The sequence below is a fragment of the Mustelus asterias genome, unplaced genomic scaffold, assembly GCF_964213995.1.
Source record: "Mustelus asterias unplaced genomic scaffold, sMusAst1.hap1.1 HAP1_SCAFFOLD_2828, whole genome shotgun sequence".
Taxonomy (NCBI): domain Eukaryota; kingdom Metazoa; phylum Chordata; class Chondrichthyes; order Carcharhiniformes; family Triakidae; genus Mustelus; species Mustelus asterias.
Genome location: NW_027592773.1, coordinates 24,397 through 45,756, shown reverse-complemented (window position 1 = coordinate 45,756; position 21,360 = coordinate 24,397). Strand labels below are relative to the sequence as shown.

Below are 21,360 nucleotides of genomic sequence, written 5' to 3'. Positions count from 1 at the left end.
GAAGTAGAGAAGGGGGGAGGGAGAGAGGAGAGGGGGAGGGAGCACACAGTTAGACATTCCAGGGGGGGTGACGAGGGGGGAAAGGGGCAGAGGGAGCGAGTGCTGTCGCACTGGAGATGATTCAGAAAAAGAGGGAGATTTAAATTCGAGGCATTTGAAGGTGCGGAGTCACTGGAGACGGGTGAGGGTGATGGGTGATGTGGGTGAGGGTGATGTGGGTGAGGGTGATGTGGGTGAGGTTGATGTGGGTGAGGTTGAGGGTGATGTGGTGAGGGTGTGGGTGAGGGTGAGGGTGAGGGCGTTACGTATTCTGTGGAGCAGAATGGTGGAGAAGCCAGAGTTTGGACAGGGTGAGCGGGGAGAGTGTGAAGTATTGGAGACGGTGAGATTGAAAGCAGAGCCCTCCCCCCTCCTCTCCCCCCCTCTCCCCCCCTCTCTCCCCCCCCTCTCTCCCCCCCCCCCTCCCCCCCTCTCCCCCCTCACCGCTGGAATACTCTGGACACACTGACAGTTCCATCTTCCTCTGGCGACTGTCTGAGTGAAATGCAGTCATTGCTGGTGTTTCCTGCAGAGAGCGAACTCCCCCCGGCTCAGCGTCAAACTGTTAAACATCTCACCACACAACCAGATACAAGGCACAGCACAGAAGGAGGCCATTCGGCCCATCCTGTCCATGCCAGCATGAGTACACACAGTTACCCTTCCTAATGCCACCTTCCTGTACCCAGCCCATAGCCCCATAGCTTACAGCACTCAAGGTGCAGATCCGGGAACCTTTGAAAAGGGCAGAGACCCAAAACCTTATTGTTTCTCTCCGCCCTCCCTCACTCTGCTGTTTACTGGAACGTCACAGCGACACTGCCCGCTGCATGGCACCTCATCCACTGTGCCACCACCAGAATCGCCCATTCCTGGTCCGTTCCTGCCCTGGCACTTGGGGTCCTGTTCACATTATTTCATACACACCCCCCAGACCATGGAAGGTCTTCAGGGCCAGTCTGTAAACCACTGCGATCACTCACAACTTTCCATCTGGCACTCACACTCACGTGGCAAGCTTAGATATGCCAGCTGGGCGAGAGGGGCTGGACGAAAGGTGGATAGCACACCTTTTGCCACAGGTTGGTGAAAGAGCAGGTGACAGGGTGGACAGAACAGGGGCCTAGGGAAACCCTTCCACCTCAGAAAGTGGGGGAGCAAATCAGGATTACAAAAGGTCATCTTGGAGTTGTATAGATGTTGGTGATGCCACAGCAATGTGGATGTGCAGGTTAGGTGGATTGGCCATGCTAAATTGTTCCTTAGTGTCCAAAGATGTGTAGGTTAGGTGGATTGGCCATGCTAAATTGTCCCTTAGTGTCCAAAGATGTGTAGGTTAGGTGGATTGGCCATGCTAAATTGTCCCTTAGTGTCCAAAGATGTGTAGGTTAGGTGGATTGGCCATGCTAAATTGTCCCTTAGTGTCCAAAGATGTGTAGGTTAGGTGGATTGGCCATGCTAAATTGTCCTTTAGTGTCCAAAGATAAAGGACAAAGAACAAAGAAAATTACAGCACAGGAACAGGCCCTTCGGCCCTCCAAGCCTGCACCGACCATGCTGCCCATCTGAACTAAAACCCCCTACGCTTCCGGGGACCATATCCCTCTATTCCCATCCTATTCATGTATTTGTCAAGACGCCCCTTAAAAGTCACTACCGTATCCGCTTCCACTACCTCCCCCGGCAACGAGTTCCAGGCACCCACCACTCTCTGTGTAAAATACTTGCCTCGTACATCTCCTTTAAACCTTGCCCCTCGCACCTTCAACCTGTGCCCCCTAGTAATTGACTCTTCCACCCTGGGAAAAGCTTCTGACTATCCACTCTGTCCATGCCCCTCATAATCTTGTAGACTTCTACCAGGTCGCCCCTCAACCTCCGTCGTTCCAGTGAGAACAAACCAAGTTTCTCCAACCTCTCCTCATAGCTAATGCCCTCCATACCAGGCAACATTCTGGTAAATCTTTTCTGTACCCTCTCCAAAGCCTCCACATCCTTCTGGTAGTGTGGCGACCAGAATTGAACACTATATTCCAAGTGCGGCCTAACTAAGGTTCTATAAAGCTGCAACATGACTTGCCAATTTTTAAACTCAGTGCCCCGGCCAATGAAGGCAAGCGTGCCGTATGCCTTCTTGATGACCTTCTCCACCTGCATTGCCACTTTCAGTGACCTGTGTACCTGTACTCCCAGATCCCTCTGCCTATCAATGCTCTTAAGGGTTCTGCCAGGAGGGATTTGAGCAACGGATGTGCAGGTTAGGTGGATTGGCCATGCTAAATTGCCCCTTAGTGTTCAAAGATGTGTAGGTTAGGTGGATTGGCCATGCTAAATTGCCCCTTAGTGTCCAAAGATGTGTAGGTTAGGTGGATTGGCCATGCTAAATTGCCCCTTAGTGTCCAAAGATGTGTAGGTTAGGTGGATTGGCCATGCTAAATTGCCCCTTAGTGTCCAAAGATGTGCAGGTTAGGTGGATTGGCCATGCTAAATTGCCCCTTAGTGTTCAAAGATGTGTAGGTTAGGTGGATTGGCCATGCTAAATTGCCCCTTAGTGTCCAAAGATGTGTAGGTTAGGTGGATTGGCCATGCTAAATTGCCCCTTAGTGTTCAAAGATGTGTAGGTTAGGTGGATTGGCCATGCTAAATTGCCCCTTAGTGTCCAAAGATGTGCAGGTTAGGTGGATTGGCCATGCTAAATTGCCCCTTAGTGTCCAAAGATGTGCAGGTTAGGTGGATTGGCCATGCTAAATTGCCCCTTAGTGTTCAAAGATGTGTAGGTTAGGTGGATTGGCCATGCTAAATTGTCCCTTAGTGTCCAAAGATGTGCAGGTTAGGTGGATTGGCCATGCTAAATTGCCCCTTAGTGTTCAAAGATGTGTAGGTTAGGTGGATTGGCCATGCTAAATTGCCCCTTAGTGTCCAAAGATGTGCAGGTTAGGTGGATTGGCCATGCTAAATTGCCCCTTAGTGTTCAAAGATGTGTAGGTTAGGTGGATTGGCCATGCTAAATTGCCCCTTAGTGTCCAAAGATGTGCAGGTTAGGTGGATTGGCCATGCTAAATTGCCCCTTAGTGTCCAAAGATGTGTAGGTTAGGTGGATTGGCCATGGTAAATTGCCCCTTAGTGTCCAAAGATGTGTAGGTTAGGTGGATTGGCCATGCTAAATTGTCCCTTAGTGTCCAAAGATGTGCAGGTTAGGTGGATTGGCCATGGTAAATTGCCCCTTAGTGTCCAAAGATGTGTAGGTTAGGTGGATTGGCCATGCTAAATTGTCCCTTAGTGTCCAAAGATGTGCAGGTTAGGTGGATTGGCCATGCTAAATTGCCCCTTAGTGTCCAAAGATGTGCAGGGCTGTGGGGGGGTTGCTCTATCCGAGAGTCATAGAAAATCATAGAAATCATAGAAACCCTACAGTACAGAAAGAGGCCATTCGGCCCATCGAGTCTGCACCGACCACAATCTCACCCAGGCCCTACCCCCATATCCCTATATATTTACCCACTAATCCCTCTAACTACACACCTCAGGACACTAAGGGCAATTTTTAGCATGGCCAATCAACCTAACCCGCACATCTTTGGACGGTGGGAGGAAACCGGAGCACCCGGAGGAAACCCACGCAGACACGAGGAGAATGTGCAAACTCCACACAGACAGTGACCCGAGCCAGGAATCGAACCCGGGTCCCTGGAGCTGTGAAGCAGCAGTGCTAACCACTGTGCTACCATTGCCATCGAAACCCTACAGTACAGAACCCTCAGTCGGTGCAGATTTGATGGGCCGACTGAGCTCCTTCTGTACTGTAGGGTTTCGATGGCAACATCCCACCTGAGCTTTGCTGTCTTGTGAGACAGAGAATGTTGGCACGGAACGTGCCAAGCTACTCAAATCCCTCCGGCTGCTGACCTTATGGAGGCCTGAAGCCCACAAACAAGTTGTTCCAAAGTGAACAGGAGAATCGGATGTCGGCATGTGAAGGACTCGAGGTGGGGGCAGCGGAGGGGACGGGGACGGGGACGGGGGCGGGGAAAGGGGGACACGGAGATGGAGAGCGCCTTCCGGCCAGAATGGATGGATGCAGAGTCAAAGTGGTCCATACCTCCTCCCCACCGCAGACACCTCGCCAGGTCATTGCCGGTCCCCAGTGGCAGAATAGCGACGGGTGGCTTCGCGGAGATTTGCATTTTATCTGAAAAGGAGGAAAACAAATTGATGAGATAAGGCCAGATCCAGGAGTTAAGTCATTCTTGCAATGCAGCCCAGCACACAGCAATCCCAGGGAACGCCACGCAAGGCGGGAAAAACTTCCAACTCGATCCAGCTGAACGGAAAGTTAATAGCACGGAAAAACCAAAATCCCGAGGGGAATGGAGGCAGTTACTGCAAAGTAATCCTGGTTTCATTGGTCAGATCTAAACCCCTCCCCACCCCCTCTTGAGCTATGAATCCCCGACTTGACACAGACGTAGCCTTATTTCAGAGTCGAGTCGAACTAGGGATACGGTTGATTTTTCAAGTTTCAGTTTGTTACTTAGTGTCACAAGCAGGCTTACTTGTATCCGAGATCACCGTCACAGACATCAGATCGGCCTTCTTGAAAGTCAACCCTCGGATAAAAAGTTTGATGCTTATCTTTATTTATTAGTTACAAGACGGTTTACATTCACACTGCAATGAAGTTACTGCAACAATCCCCCACTCCGGCGCCTGTTTGGGTACACCGAGTGCAGGGTCCATTCATTCCTCAGAATAGGCGGGGACAACACTGATACGTTGAGTTTCTTTTACTGAGCAGGATTTAAAATTAACACAATATAGTGAGCGAAAAGACTGGGAGAGAGAGAGAGATACTCGCAAAAGCCAGTATTGTACTGGTCTTGAAAATAGACTTGATCCAAATTAACTGAAAAAAATATATGGCTGAATACAGAATTATCAGTTTTCCGTTACCTCATATTGAAACTGTTTGGTGTGAGCTGTCTCTAACTTTCAGAAACAACGTGGCTGTGAAAAGCTGTGTTTTGATTGATGAGAAAGCTGTTTCTGCTAGCATCGTACTTTCAAAGAATGCAGTCAATTTTTCAAGCTAATCCCAGCATGCCGGCTGAGTTTAAAATGTGGTCAAGTTAACTTGAAAAGCTTAGCATTTAAATGTCATTGTGTAGGCAGAAATATCTTAAAATGAAGTCTTTGCATCAATGAAACCATGTACAGGATCCACAACACTGAGGGAGAATTTAGCACAGCCAATGCACTCCAACCAGCACGCCTTGCGGACTGTGGGAGGAAACCAGAGTACCCAGAGGAAACCCACACAGACACGGGGAGAATGTGCAGACTCCACACAGACCCAAGCCCAGAATCGAACCTGGCTCCCTGGCGCTGTGAGGCAGCAGTGCTAACCACTGTGCCACCGTGGTGCGCCCCGTTGTTTGGAATACCGGAACCATTCATGAGAACTCGTCAGCGTTGATGGGCCAAGTGAGCAATCGCTCAGCTCGCTCCGCTTGTCGCTCTGGCGACAGGTTAAAGGGGCCCGCGTGGAGGGTAGTTAAACGCAGCGCGGGATGGAGAGTGAGCACATTGTGCGGGGTCAAGGTGGGGCGGGAGGGGGAGCTAGAGTATCCCTGTCCCCAAAATCATTGCTGATGGTCAGACGCACAAATCAGCTACTGCTCCCCCCCGCCCCCCCACTCCCCTGCCACCGCCCCCCTCGCCCCACCGTCACCCCCTATCACACCCCCTCCCCCCACCGTCACCCCCCCTCCCCTGCCACCCCCCTCCCCTCGCCCCACCGTCACCCCCCTCCCCATCACCCCCCCTTGCCCCATCACCCCCCCTCGCCCCACCGTCACCCCCCCTCCCATCACCCCCCCTCGCCCCACCGTCACCCCCCCTTGCCCCATCACCCCCCCTCCCCCCATCACCCCCCGTCGCCCCACCGTCACCCCCCTCCGCCCATCACCCCCCCTTGCACCATTACCCCCCCTCGCCCCACCGTCACCCCCCTCGCCCCATCACCCCCCCTCGCCCCACCGTCACCCCCCCCATCACCCCCCCTTGCCCCATCACCCCCCCTCGCCACACCGTCACCCCCCCTCCCATCACCCCCCCTCGCCCCACCGTCACCCCCCCTCCCATCACCCCCCTTGCCCCATCACCCCCCCTCGCCCCACCGTCACCCCCCCTCCCATCACCCCCCTTGCCCCATCACCCCCCCTCGCCCCATCACCCCCCCTCGCCCCACCGTCACCCCCCCTCCCATCACCCCCCCTTGCCCCATCACCCCCCCTCGCCCCACCGTCACCCCCCCTCCCATCACCCCCCCTTGCCCCATCACCCCCCCTCGCCCCACCGTCACCCCCCCTCGCCCCACCGTCACCCCCCCTCCCATCACCCCCCCTCGCCCCACCGTCACCCCCCGTCACCCCCCCTTGCCCCATCACCCCCCCGCCCCCCATCACCCCCCCGCCCCCCATCACCCCCCCTCCGCCCATCACCCCCCCTTGCCCCATCACCCCCCCTCACCCCACCGTCACCCCTCTCCCCCCACCGTCACCCCCCCTCCCCCCACCTTCACCTCCCCTCCCCCCACCGTCACCCCCCCTCCCCCCACCGTCACCCCCCCCTCCCCCCACCGTCACCCCCCCTCCCCCCACCGTCACCCCCCCCTCCCCACACCGTCACCCCCCCTCCCCACACCGTCACCCCCCCTCCCCCCACCGTCACCCCCCTTCCCCCCGCCACACACCCCCTCCCCTGCCACCCCCTCTCCAGCTCCCACTGAATCTCAGAAGCTAAGTGGCTCTTCCCAAATTGTTAGCACTCCTGCTTCACGGCACCAGGGTCCCGGGTTCGATTCCCGGTTCGGGTCACTGTCTGTGTGGAGTTTGCACATTCTCCTCGTGTCTGCGTGGGTTTCCTCCGGGTGCTCTGGTTTCCTCCCACAGTCCGAAAGACTTGCTGGTTAGGGTGCAGTGACCCGAACAGGCGCCGGAGTGTGGCGACTCGGGGAATTTCACAGTAACTTCATTGCAGTGTTAATGTAAGCCGACTTGTGACACTGATAAAACAATGCAAACAACAAGTGACTCCAGCTAGTTCAGGGAGGGTTAGAGGCTCCTTCCTCATGCGGCTAGGAAGCTCAGCATCCTTTACACTTCCTAGCCGCACGAGGAAGGATGTGTGGACGAGGCAAGTTTGAAGATTTATGTCATCACAGACAAGCTGCGTGAGCGCCACTTCCGAGGGACAGCCGCACTTTGCAATGATCCGCGTCGCGACAGCTCGCCAACCACGGTGTTCCCGGAAGACTCTCCAGTTTACACCGTGAGCTTGCGGACACCCGGAAAGGATTTTTCCGGAGAGAGAGAGATGGGAGACAAGGTGCAGACAGTGTGGGGTAAAGCGTTGCAGAGGAGACGGCTGTAACTAACTGTGGAGGGAAAGGAGAACTCACCTTGTTTCCGGAAATGATTCTAATCGACTGTCGAAAATCACCACACACTAGAAGGTTCTTTAGACCAGTGCCCCACACTTCAATGTTCTCTTCCTCCCTTTGGAATAAGGCACTTAATTCACCTCACAGACAGGGTGCAGAGAAAGATCAGCTTAATATTTGATTTATTGTTGTCACATGTATTGGGATACAGTGAAAAGTATTGTTTCTTGCGCACTATACAGACAAAGCATACCGTTCATAGAGAAGGAAAGGAGAGGGTGCAGAATGCAATGTTACAGTCATAGCTAGGGTGTAGAGAAAGATCAGCTTAATATTTGATTTATTGTCACATGTATTGGGATACAGTGAAAAGTAGTTTCTTGCGCGCTATACAAACAAAGCATACCGTTCATAGAGAAGGAAAGGAGAGGGTGCAGAATGTAGTGTTACAGTCATAGCTAGGGTGTAGAGAAAGATCAACTTAATATTTGATTTATTGTCACATGTATTGGGATACAGTGAAAAGTAGTTTCTTGCGCGCTATACAAACAAAGCATACCGTTCATAGAGAAGGAAAGGAGAGGGTGCAGAATGTAGTGTTACAGTCACAGCTAGGGTGTAGAGAAAGATCAACTTAATATTTGATTTATTGTCACATGTATTAGCATACAGTGAAAAGTAGTTTCTTGCGCGCTATACAAACAAAGCATACCGTTCATAGAGAAGGAAAGGAGAGGGTGCAGAATGTAGTGTTACAGTCACAGCTAGGGTGTAGAGAAAGATCAACTTAATGCAAGGTAAGTCCATTCAAAAGTCTGACAGCAGCAGGGAAGAAGCTGTTCTTGAGTCGGTCGGTACGTGACCGCAGACTTTTGTATCTTTTTCCCGATGGAAGAACATAAGAACATAAGAAATAGGAGCAGGAGTAGGCCATCTAGCCCCTCGAGCCTGCCCCGCCATTCAATAAGATCATGGCTGATCTGACGTGGATCAGTACCACTTACCCGCCTGATCCCCATAACCCTTAATTCCCTTACCGATCAGGAATCCTTCCATCCGCGCTTTAAACATATTCAGCGAGGTAGCCTCCACCACCTCAGTGGGCAGAGAATTCCAGAGATTCACCACCCTCTGGGAGAAGAAGTTCCTCCTCAACTCTGTCTTAAACCGACCCCCCTTTATTTTGAGGCTGTGTCCTCTCGTTTTAACTTCCTTACTAAGTGGAAAGAATCTCTCCGCCTCCACCCTATCCAGCCCCCGCATTATCTTATAAGTCTCCATAAGATCCCCCCTCATCCTTCTAAACTCCAACGAGTACAAACCCAATCTCCTCAGCCTCTCCTCATAATCCAAAGAGAGAATGTCCGGGGTGTGTGGGGGTCCTTGATTATGCTGGCTGCTTTTCCCCGAGGCAGCGAGAAGCGTAGACAGAGTCAATGGATGGGAGGCTGATTTGAGTGATGTACTGGGCTTTATTCACAACCCTTTGTAGTTTCTTGCGGTCTTGGGCAGAGCAGGAGCCCATACCAAGCTGTGATACAACCAGAAAGAATGCTTTCTATGATGCATCTGTAAAAGTTGGTGAGAGGCGTAGCTGACATGCCAAATTTCCTTAGCTTCCTGAGAAAGTAGAGGCGTTGAGAGCTTTCTTAACGATAGCGCTGGCGTTAGGGTAAGGAGTGGGGGGCTGTAGGTGTTGGCTGGGAGATGTACTCAGGCAAAGGTGGGGAGGGTTGCGGAAACTTCTGAGGACAACATGTGCCTGATTTAGGAAATAAGGTGAACAGACAAAATGTTTCAGCAGGTTTGATGCGAAAGTTTTTGGATAGCCGCGATAGTTTCTGCGCTGTGTGTACATCACATTCGAGGTTAACGTGTTTACTCGGGGGCACCATATTGATGCAGCCACGCTCTGCGTATCGACGCACCTCACAGGGGATTGCGAGGGCTCCGTGGCCAGCTTGACTTCTCCAATTCCAAACCAGAGTCTGGGCAAACTCTCCCTCCAAAATCCGGAACTCTCCGACCCCCACAATGCTGTGCGTCGGAGTGTGTTGTTCACCCCAAACACCTCGAGTCCTCCCAGGCAGGCGGCCTCCTCCTGCTCCTGCACACCCAGCAAACAGACGCCCGCCCCCGCTCCGACATTGCCGGAAAGTTCCACTCTGGCCCGTTCCTCGGAGGCCTCTTCCTCCGCTCAGCCTCCCTCTCGGCAGCTTTTGCCGCGTTGACGCTTGTTTCAAAGCCGGGAAATAAGCGCAAGTGCTCGGATAGGACGGCAGGCAAGCAAGTTTGTTTCAAAAAGGCCTTTAACCAATCGAAAAGCAGCAAACGCAGCCCCCGAAACCACCGTCTGTGCAACAAAGTGCATTGTGGGAATAATCGACAGCGAACAAACGGCCATTAACGCAAAAGGCGCAAATTGAGTGCTGAAGAAGATTTGATTGGCGCGCATTCTCACCAACGCACGCAGCAAAGTAAACCACTGTTTACTGAGCGGTGTTGCTAGTGTATCATCTCTCCCAATCATGAATGAGAGGGAACACGAGAATTTCAATCCACTCAAACGATACACTTGAATCTGAGCCACTCGTCCAAGCCTGAACTCCGGAATAACAGCTAGCTCAGGAGCAGAAATCCCAGCTGCGCCCCCATGTGGATGTGCTGCCCAAGTCCAGCTCCAATCCACTCCCTGCCCAAAAACAAGCAGACACACAGAACCGCCCCCATTCTAACAGGAAGTGTCAATCAAACTGCAAGGCGACAAAAATGCCTGATTCCAAATGGTACAATCTCACATTTTTACAGGGAGGGATGTTCCTCAGATTGGGGATTACTGGACCACAGTGTAGAGGGAGCTTTACCCTGTATCTAACCCCATGCTGTATCTGTCCTGGGAGTGTTTGATGGGGACAGTGTAGAGGGAGCTTTACTCTGTATCTAACCCCGTGCTGTACCTGTCCTGGGAGTGTTTGATGGGGGACAGTGTAGAGGGAGCTTTACTCTGTATCTAACCCCGTGCTGTACCTGTCCTGGGAGTGTTTGATGGGGGACAGTGTAGAGGGAGCTTTACTCTGTATCTAACCCCGTGCTGTACCTGTCCTGGGAGTGTTTGATGGGGGACCGTGTAGAGGGAGCTTTACTCTGTATCTAACCCCGTTCTGTACCTGTCCTGGGAGTGTTTGAGGGAGACAGTGTAGAGGGAGCTTTACCCTGTATCTAACCCCGTGCTGTACCTGTCCTGGGAGTGTTTGATGGAGACAGTGTAGAGAGAGCTTTACTCTGTATCTAACCCCGTGCTGTACCTGTCCTGGGAGTGTTTGATGGGGACAGTGTAGAGGGAGCTTTACTCTGTATCTAACCCCGTGCTGTACCTGTCCTGGGAGTGTTTGATGGAGACAGTGTAGAGGGAGCTTTACTCTGTATCTAACCCCGTGCTGTACCTGTCCAGGGAGTGTTTGATGGGGACAGTGTAGAGGAAGCTTTACCCTGTATCTAACCCCGTGCTGTACCTGTCCTGGGAGTGTTTGATGGAGACAGTGTAGAGGGAGCTTTACTCTGTATCTAACCCCGTGCTGTACCTGTCCTGGGAGTGTTTGATGGGGACAGTGTAGAGGGAGCTTTACTCTGTATCTAACCCCGTGCTGTATCTGTCCTGGGAGTGCTTGATGGGGGACAGTGTAGAGGGAGCTTTACCCTGTATCTAACCCCGTGCTGCACCTGTCCTGGGAGTGTTTGATGGGTGACAGTGTAGAGGGAGCTTTACTCTGTATCTAACCCCGTGCTGTACCTGTCCTGGGAGTGTTTGATGTGGGACATTGTAGAGGGAGCTTTACCCTGTATCTAACCCCGTGCTGTACCTGTCCTGGGAGTGTTTGATATGGGACATTGTAAAGGGAGCTTTACCCTGTATCTAACCCCGTGCTGTACCTGTCCTGGGAGTGTTTGATGGGGGGACAGTGTAGAGGGAGCTTTACTCTGTATCTAACCCCGTGCTGTACCTGTCCTGGGAGTGTTTGATGGGGACAGTGTAGAGGGAGCTTTACTCTGTATCTAACCCCGTGCTGTACCTGTCCTGGGAGTGTTTGATGGGGACAGTGTAGAGGGAGCTTTACTCTGTATCTAACTCCGTGCTGTACCTGTCCTGGGAGTGTTTGATGGGGACAGTGTAGAGGAAGCTTTACTCTGAATCTAACCCCGTGCTGTACCTGTCCTGGGAGTGTTTGATGGGGACAGTGTAGAGGGAGCTTCACTCTGTGTCTAACCCCGTGCTGTACCTATCCTGGGAGTGTTTGATGGGGACAGTGTAGAGGGAGCTTTACTCTGTATCTAACCCCGTGCTGTACCTGTCCTGGGAGTGTTTGATGGGGACAGTGTAGAGGAAGCTTTACTCTGAATCTAACCCCGTGCTGTACCTGTCCTGGGAGTGTTTGATGGGGGACAGTGTAGAGGGAGCTTTACTCTGTATCTAATCCCGTGCTGTACCTGTGCTGGTTTGGAGATGATACTGAGTTGCTGAAATGAAAATCACTCCATTTGCCAATTGTTAACATGCCAACATTGCTAAGCAGAACAATCTTTTGTGAGGAGTTGGATCGATTCCCTTGTAAATCTTCATTCATTGCCTGCCAGTGCCAAATATTTAAGAAAAATGTGATGACATTTTGAGTGCACATTTTTATTGGCTTTGAAAGGTCAGTAAAGCTTACAGTACCAATGGAGTCAAGAATCCATCCCACCGTACCGTCTCCTCCACACACCAAGACACGGAAATTCGGCACATCCTGAAAGAATTTCAGTCTGCAAGAGAGGGAAGCATCACGGCATTATCAACAGTCACCTCCTGTGGACCCCCGGATGTTCAAATGCTTCAATAGTTTGGGTGCTTCACAGCGTGGGTCACCCCACTTTCTCAGCCTAATATTACTAGGCCCGAAGCCTTTTGTCTAACTGCTCAGACCCCCTACGACATCAAGACCCTCTCCCCCTCCATCTCTGGTTGCGAAAGGCCGTGCGCACGCACCATCAAATCGTTCTTGCGCTGGAATTCTACCGCCCCGCCCGTCATGGGAATCGGAGCGGGGCAGACAATGTCCATCGACCTCGGGCGGGATTTTCTGGTCTCGGGTCGAGCAAGGCCATCAATTCCCGCCCATTGGTGCCCGCGGTAATAATTCTGACCGTGTCTCAAACCCGTTGGGCTTGTTAGCAGGCCAGACACGTGGGGGCCTCGCATTGATTCCCTCAGGGTGAGGTAGACCATTAGCATTCATGTGGAGAGGGCTAGAATACAAGAGCAGGGATGTACTTCTGAGGCTGTATAAGGCTCTGGTCAGACCCCATTTGGAGTATTGTGAGCAGTTTTGGGCCCTGTATCTAAGGAAGGATGTGCTGGCCTTGGAAAGGACCCAGAGGAGGTTCACAAGAATGATCCCTGGAATGAAGAGCTTGTCGTATGAGGAATGGTTGAGGACTCTGGGTTTGTACTCGTTGGAGTTTAGAAGGATGAGGGGGGATCTTATTGAAACTTACAGGATACTGCGAGGCCTGGATAGAGTGGACGTGGAGAGGATGTTTCCACTAGTAGGAAAAACTAGAACCAGAGGGCACAACCTCAGGCTAAAGAGACAATCCTTTAAAACGGAGATGAGGAGGAATTTCTTCAGCCAGACAGTGGTGAATCTGTGGAACTCTTTACCGCAGAAGGCTATGGAGGTCGGGTCATTGAGTGTCTTTAAGACAGAGATAGATAGGTTCTTGATTAATAAGGGGATCAGGGGTTATGGGGAAAAGGCAGGAGAATGGGGATGAGAAAAACATCAGCCATGATTGAATGGCGGGGCAGACTCGATGGGCCGAGTGGCCTAATTCTGCTCCCATGTCTTATGGTCTGATGGTGTTATGACCAGCGGAAGACTGCAGATGCTGAGAATCTGGGATGATAGCAGGGAGAATGCCGGAAATGTCAGGCGGTGCGGCAGAATATCGGGATGGGCGGCTGTACAGAGCCCGACGGAAACAAAAGTGGATCAAACGTCTGAAAGACACTCAAACAGTTTAAAGTGAAAACTGGAAGTGGGCTGCTAAGGAGTCTGGGAAGGGTTTTTATTTTAACTTTAAAAGTCAGTTACCTGGGAGGTTCCCCCTCATTGTTCCACTGGAGCAAGCTGAGAGGGAGTGATTAGAGGCAGCAGTGCTGGTGAGAGATTAATTGAATTGTTTATTTATTTAATTAGTCAGCTAGTGTGTGTTTTTTTTTTGGCCTTTACTTTTGCAGTAGAATTTTAAGTTTAAAGTGAAAACTGGAAGTGGGCTGCTAAGGAGTTTGGGAAGGGTTTTTTAAGCGCGTGAAGTATAAAAGGTAGGCTGCAGTATACAGCGGGCAGCGTCGGGAGCGGGCAGTGGAGTGAGTGGGAAGCAGAGTGTGAGCTATAAGGGCTTTGGCTCACAGGGCTTCGGCAAAGGCGCGGAAGGTTGTTTGTTTTTCTTCTGTTACACCCCGTTTTTTGTTTTATCTCCCAAAAACTAAAAAGGACATGGCTGGTATGAGTGGGAGGCCAGTATACTGCATTCGGTGTGGGATGTGGGAGTTCCTGGAGACAACTTGCCTCCCAGAAGTCCATAACTGTGCCAGATGTGTGGAACTGCAACTCCTGAAAGATCGTGTAAGGGAGCTGGAGCTGAGGCTCGATGAACTCAGTTTAGTTAGGAAAAATGAGAGATTAATAGATAAAAGTTATAGTCAGGTAGTGACACCAGGGTCTCGGAAGGAAGACACGTGGGTCACAGTTAGGAGGGGTAATAGTCAGAAGGGTGATGTGCCAGAAAGTACCCCAGTGGCAGTCTCCCATAAAAGAAAGGGATGGGCAACAGATGGGAGAAGGGAAGGGAGTGAGCAGTCTGTGGAGGGATCCCCTGTGGTTGTCCCCCTCCAAAATAGGTATCTTGTTTTGGATTCTGTGGAGGGGGATGACCCTCCAGGGGTAAGCCACGAGGACCAGATCGCCTCCACGGAGACAGGTTCAGGGGTCCGGAAGGAAAAGAAGGGGTTTAGGAGAGCGATAGTTGTGGGGGACGCAATGGTTAGAGGCACGGACAGGCGGTTCTGTGGGAGTGAACGAGAATCCAGGATGGTAGTCTGCCTCCCTGGTGCCGGGGTACTGGATGTCTCCGAGAGGGTAGGAAGCATATTTAAAAAGGAAGGTAGTCAAACGGATGTGATTATACACATTGGTGAAAATGATGTAGGTAGGAAGAGCAGGGGGGTCATACGAGAGAAATTCAGGGAGTTGGGTGCTAGGCTAAAAAGTAAGACCTCCAGGGTAGCAATCTCTGGACTGCTCCCGGTGTCTAGTGCAAGTGAGGCTCGGAACAGGGAGATTCTACAGTTGAACGCGTGGCTAAAGGACTGGTGCAAGAGGGAGGGTTTTAAATTCATAGATAACTGGGAAATCTTCAAGTCAGGATGGCAACTGTACAGAAAGGATGGGTTACACCTCAACTGGAAGGGAGCAAATATCCTGGCTGGGAGTTTTGCTAGAGTGTTTCGGCAGGATTTAAACTAGTGTGGCAGGGGGGTGGGGAACAAAACAGTAGGTCAGTAAATACTGAGGCTGGGGTTGAGCTGGGGGCCAGGGCAAGGCTAGCTAAGAAGAGGAGCACTCTGGAGGAGGATGACCTCCAGAGTGCATCTGCTTCAATGCGAGGAGCGTAACGGGTAAAACAGACGAACTTAGGGCCTTAATGCTTATGCGGAATTTGGATGTGGTTGCGGTGACGGAAACTTGGTTAAAAGAAGGACAGGACTGGCAGCTGAATATTCCGGGGTATAAGTGTTTTAGGCGAGACAGAGGAGGGGCTAAAAAAGGTGGGGGAGTAGCGATATTAGTTAAGGAGCATAGTACCGCGGTGCAGAGGGTAGACAACTTAGAGGGGTCATGTACTGAGTCGCTGTGGGTGGAACTCAGAAACAGGAAGGGTGCAGTCACTATGCTGGGGGTGTACTACAGACCACCCAACAGCCCACGGGAAGTGGAGGAAAGGATATGTCAGGAGATTCTGGATAGGTGCAGAAAAAATAGGGTTGTTGTAGTGGGGGACTTTAATTTCCCTGGCACAGACTGGAAAGTGCTTAGAGCTGGGGGTCCGGACGGGGGAGGAATTTGTAAAATGCGTACTGGAAGGTTCTCTGGAACAGTATGTAGATAGCCCGACTAGAGAGGGGGCTATACTGGACCTAGTTCTGGGAAATGAGCCCGGTCAGGTCGTCAAAGTTTCGGTAGGGGAACATGTGGCAAATAGTGACCACAACTCTGTTAACTTTAGGATAGTAATGGACAAGGATGAGTGCTGTCCTACGGGCAGGGTGCTAAATTGGGGGAAGGCTAACTATAGCCGGATTAGGCAGGAATTGGTGGATGTTGATTGGGAGAGGATGTTCGAGGGTAAGTCCGCGTCTGGCATGTGGGAGTCTTTTAAGGAACTATTGATAAGGCTGCAGGATAGGCATGTGCCTGTAAAAAGGAAAGATAGGAAAGGTAGGATTCGAGGGCCGTGGATAACCAGGGAAATTGAGGATCTGATTAAAATGAAAAGGGAGGCGTACGTTAAGTCCAGGCAACAGAAAACAGATGGAGCTCTGGAGGAATACAGAGAGAGTAGGAAAGAACTCAAACGGGGAGTTAGAAGGGCAAAAAGAGGTCACGAGATGTTCTTGGCAGGCAGGATTAAGGAGAATCCTAAGGCATTCTATTCATACGTTAGGAACAAAAGAGTTGTCAGGGAGAAAATCGGACCTCTCAGGGACAAAGGAGGGGAATTATGCTTAGAACCCAAGGGAATAGGGGAGATCCTAAATGAATACTTTGCATCGGTATTCACGAAGGAGAGGGGTGTGTTAACCGGGAGTGTCTCGGAGGGAGGTGTTGACCCGTTAGAGAAAATCTCCATTACAAAGGAGGAAGTGTTAGGTTTGTTAGAGAATATAAAGACTGACAAATCCCCAGGGCCTGATGGAATCTATCCAAGGCTGCTCAGGGAGACGAGAGGTGAAATCGTTGGGCCTCTGACGCAAATCTTTGTCGCTTCTTTGGACACGGGTGAGGTCCCTGAGGATTGGAGGATAGCGAATGTGGTCCCGTTATTTAAGAAGGGTAGGAAGGATAACCCGGGTAATTATAGGCCGGTGAGCTTGACGTCCGTGGTGGGGAAGTTGTTGGAGAAGATTCTTAGAGATAGGATGTATGCGCATTTAGAAAGGAATAAACTCATTAACGATAGTCAACATGGTTTTGTGAGAGGGAGGTCATGCCTCACTAACCTGGTGGTGTTTTTTGAAGAAGTGACCAAAATGGTTGACGAAGGAAGGGCCGTGGATGTTGTCTATATGGACTTTAGTAAAGCGTTTGACAAAGTCCCTCATGGTAGGCTAGTGAAAAAGGTTGGATCCCATGGGATAAAGGGGGAGGTGGCTAGATGGGTGGAGAACTGGCTTGGTCATAGAAGACAGAGGGTGGTAGTGGAAGGGTCTTTTTCCGGCTGGAGGCCTGTGACTAGTGGTGTACCGCAGGGCTCTGTATTGGGACCTCTGCTGTTTGTGATTTATATAAATGATCTGGAAGAAGGAGTAACTGGGGTGATCAGTAAGTTTGCGGACGACACAAAACTGGCAGGACTTGCAGATAGTGAGGAACATTGTCAGAGGCTACAGAAGGATATAGATAGGCTGGAAATTTGGGCAAGGAAATGGCAGATGGAGTTCAATCCTGATAAATGCGAAGTGATGCATTTTGGTGGGAATAATGTAGGAAGGAGCTACACGATAAATGGAAGAACCATAAAGGGTGTAGAGACGCAGAGGGACCTGGGTGTGCAAGTCCACAGATCTTTGAAGGTGACGTCACAGGTGGAGAAGGTGGTGAAGAAGGCATATGGCATGCTTGCCTTTATAGGACGGGGCATAGAGTATAAGAGTTGGGGTCTGATGTTGCAGATGTATAGAACGTTGGTTCGGCCGCATTTGGAATACTGCGTCCAGTTCTGGTCGCCACACTACCAGAAGGACGTGGAGGCTTTGGAGAGAGTACAGAGGAGGTTTACCAGGATGTTGCCTGGTATGGAGGGGCTTGGTTATGAGGAGAGATTGGGGAAACTGGGGTTGTTCTCCTTGGAAAGACGGAGGATGAGGGGAGACTTAATAGAGGTGTATAAAATTATGAAAGGCATAGATAGGGTGAACGGTGGGAAGCTTTTCCCCGGGTCGGTGGTGACGTTCACGAGGGGTCATAGGTTCAAGGTGAAGGGGGGGAGGTTTAACACAGATATCAGAAGGACATATTTCACACAGAGGGTCGTGGAGGCCTGGAATGTGTTGCCGGGCAAGGTGGTGGAGGCGGACACACTGGGAACGTTTAAGACTTATCTAGACAGCTATATGAACGGAGTGGGAATGGAGGGATACAAAAGAATGGTCTAGTTTGGACCAGGGAGCGGCGCGGGCTAATTGCTCCTTGTTTCTCGTTTCAAGGCTTCATTCTATGATCATCTTGCTGGTGCCAGTACAGAGCGAGACTGCGGATAGTTGGGAACCTGTCTCGGGGGCAGGGAATTCATATGGTGTTCGTGGAAGTGGAAATGACTAGGGTTGGGAAGCATTTTCCGATCAGGGTCATTGTGATCTCCTGGACTCGTTTCGATCGCCTCAGGGGGTCGGAGGGGAATTTCCCAGATTTTTTCCCCCATATTGGCCCTGGGGTTTTTCACTCTGGGTTTTCGCCTCTCCCTGGAGATCACATGGTCTGGAATAGGGGGGTGGGGGTGAGTTAATAGGTTGTAATGAACAAAGCATCGTAGCTGTGAGGGACAGCTCGGTGGATAGGATATTGGTATGTAGATAGGCTGGAAAATTGGGCGGGGATCCTGGATTCAGGATTCAATCCTGGACTGGGGAGCGGCGCGGGCTTGGAGGGCCGAAGGGCCTGTTCCTGTGCTGTATTGTTCTTTGTTCTTTGATATAGATAGGCTGGAAAATTGGGCGGAGAGGTGGCAGATGGAGTTTAATCCGGATAAATGCGAAGTGATGCATTTTGGAAGAAATAATGTAGGGAGGAGTTATACAATAAATGGCAGAGTCATCAGGAGTATAGAAACACAGAGGGACCTAGGTGTGCAAGTCCACAAATCCTTGAAGGTGGCAACACAGGTGGAGAAGGTGGTGAAGAAGGCATATGGTATGCTTGCCTTTATAGGACGGGGTATAGAGTATAAAAGCTGGAGTCTGATGATGCAGCTGTATCGAACGCTGGTTAGGCCACATTTGGAGTACTGCGTCCAGTTCTGGTCGCCGCACTACCAGAAGGACGTGGAGGCGTTAGAGAGAGTGCAGAGAAGGTTTACCAGGATGTTGCCTGGTATGGAGGGTCTTAGCTATGAGGAGAGATTGGGTAGACTGGGGTTGTTCTCCTTGGAAAGACGGAGAATGAGGGGAGATCTAATAGAGGTGTACAAGATTATGAAGGGTATAGATAGGGTGAACAGTGGGAAGCTTTTTCCCAGGTCGGAGGTGACGATCACGAGGGGTCACGGGCTCAAGGTGAGAGGGGCGAAGTATAACTCAGATATCAGAGGGACGTTTTTTACACAGAGGGTGGTGGGGGCCTGGAATGCGCTGCCAAGTAGGGTGGTGGAGGCAGGCACGCTGACATTGTTTAAGACTTACCTGGATAGTCACATGAGCAGCCTGGGAATGGAGGGATACAAACGATTGGTCTAGTTGGACCAAGGAGCGGCACAGGCTTGGAGGGCCGAAGGGCCTGTTTCCTGTGCTGTACTGTTCTTTGTTCTCAAACAAAATAAAACAGCCGGGCCACTGGGAAAACAGACAAATCCCTGGTGAGGAAAGTAAAGAAGGTCCCAGGGCAGTCCTCAGGTGAAAATGTCCCAACAAGACGCGTCAAGGGCACTTCTCCCCATTAACGTAAAGCCCAGTAATTTTCTACGTTGCTATGCTGCTGCTTCAGATGAGAAGACAGTTCGACACTGTTCTCAAAGTAGAGGGGGCGGTGGAGTGATGGTATTATCACTGGACCAGAGACCCAACGTAATGCTCCGGGGACCCGGGTTCGAATGCCGCCACGGCAGATGGTAGAATTTAAATTCAACAAAATAATATCTGGAATTAAGAATCTACTGATGACCGCGAAACTATTGCCGATTGGTCGGAAAAACCCATCTGGTTCACTCATGTCCTTGAGGGAAGGAAATCTGCCGTCCTTACCCGGTCTGGCCTACATGTGACTCCAGAGCCCAGCAATGTGGTTGACTCTCAACTGCCCTCCAAGGGCAACTAGGGATGGGCAATAAATGCTGGCCCAGCCAGCGACGCCCATGTCCCGAATAAAAATAAAATACAAGGGACCGAGAAGACTACATCTGGAGTATCGTGAGCAATCACGCTCCACTTATTTAAGGAAAGGTATTATTTCATTGGAGATATTTCAGAGGAGGTTCACAAGGGTGATAGCTGGTGTGGAGGGATTGTCTTAGACACTAAGGAGCAATTTAGCGTGGCCAATCCCCCTAACCTACACATCTTTGGACACTAAGGGACAATTTAGCATGGCCAATCCCCCTAACCTACACATCTTTGGACAATAAGGGACAATTTAGCATGGCCAATCCCCCTAACCTACACATCTTTGGACAATAAGGGACAATTTAGCATGGCCAATCCACCTAACCTGCACATCTTTGGACAATAAGGGACAATTTAGCATGGCCAATCCACCTAACCTGCACATCTTTGGCCACTAGGGGGCATTTTAGCATGGTCAATCCACCTAAAGTGCACATATTTGGACACTAAGGGACAATTTAGCATGGCCAATCCCCCTAACCTACACATCTTTGGACAATAAGGGACAATTTAGCATGGCCAATCCCCCTAACCTACACATCTTTGGACAATAAGGGACAATTTAGCATGGCCAATCCACCTAACCTGCACATCTTTGGACAATAAGGGACAATTTAGCATGGCCAATCCACCTAACCTGCACATCTTTGGCCACTAGGGGGCATTTTAGCATGGTCAATCCACCTAAAGTGCACATATTTGGACACTAAGGGACAATTTAGCATGGCCAATCCACCTAACCTACACATCTTTGGACACTAAGGGACAATTTATCATTGCCAATTCACCTAATGTATGTTATCTTTGGACACTAAGGTCAATTTAGCATGACCAATCACCTAACCTGCACATCTTTGGATCCTACAGGGCAATTTAGCATGGCCAATCCACCTAACCTACACATCTTTGGACACTAAGGGACAATTTAGCATGGCCAATCCACCTAACCTGCACATCGTTGGAGTGTGGGAGGAAACCAGAGCACCAGGAGGAAACCCACGCAGACACGGGGAGAACGTGCAAACTCCACACAGACAATGGCCCGAGGTCAGGAATCGAACCTGGGTCCTTGGCGCTGTGAGGCAGCAGTGCGAACCACTGTCCCACTGCGCTGCACACATGATAGAATCTGATTGTTAAAGCCATGTACGCAGCGTTATTCCTTTTACGTCACATCCTATTCTCCGAGTGGGTGTCCTTTCTGTCAGGGTGCAAAGTAAAGTACAATTTTTACCTGATCACAAATATGCCCTCGGATAAGAGGTCACACTCCACCTCAGGGTTGTGTGGACCTGAAACAGCCCCTGGGGCAGATGAAAAGAGATGACTGCCCTGTTTCTGGAGTCGGGTGTTTATTGCAAGGGGTGGTGATGAGGAACACAGCTGGAAGCAATGTTTTCAACACATCTGGGCTGCAGAAAGCAGCTGGCTTTAACTTTTGGGGGGGTGGTGGAAAGGATTTGCACAG

The 21,360-nt window shown here is 50.9% G+C and overlaps 1 protein-coding gene across 1 annotated transcript in view; it reads right to left on the bottom strand.

Moving 5' to 3' along the window:
• Window positions 1-4,138: 4,138 nt before the first annotated feature.
• The window catches only part of LOC144490060 (diacylglycerol kinase beta-like), a gene marked incomplete at both ends in the record, with an annotated part of 41,052 nt that continues 23,830 nt past the window's right edge, over window positions 4,139-21,360 (bottom strand). Inside the window, 2 exons of the mRNA XM_078207871.1 lie at window positions 4,139-4,228; window positions 12,195-12,280. Coding sequence (XP_078063997.1) covers window positions 4,139-4,228; window positions 12,195-12,280 — 176 coding nt within the window. The remainder of the gene's footprint in view (window positions 4,229-12,194; window positions 12,281-21,360) is intronic.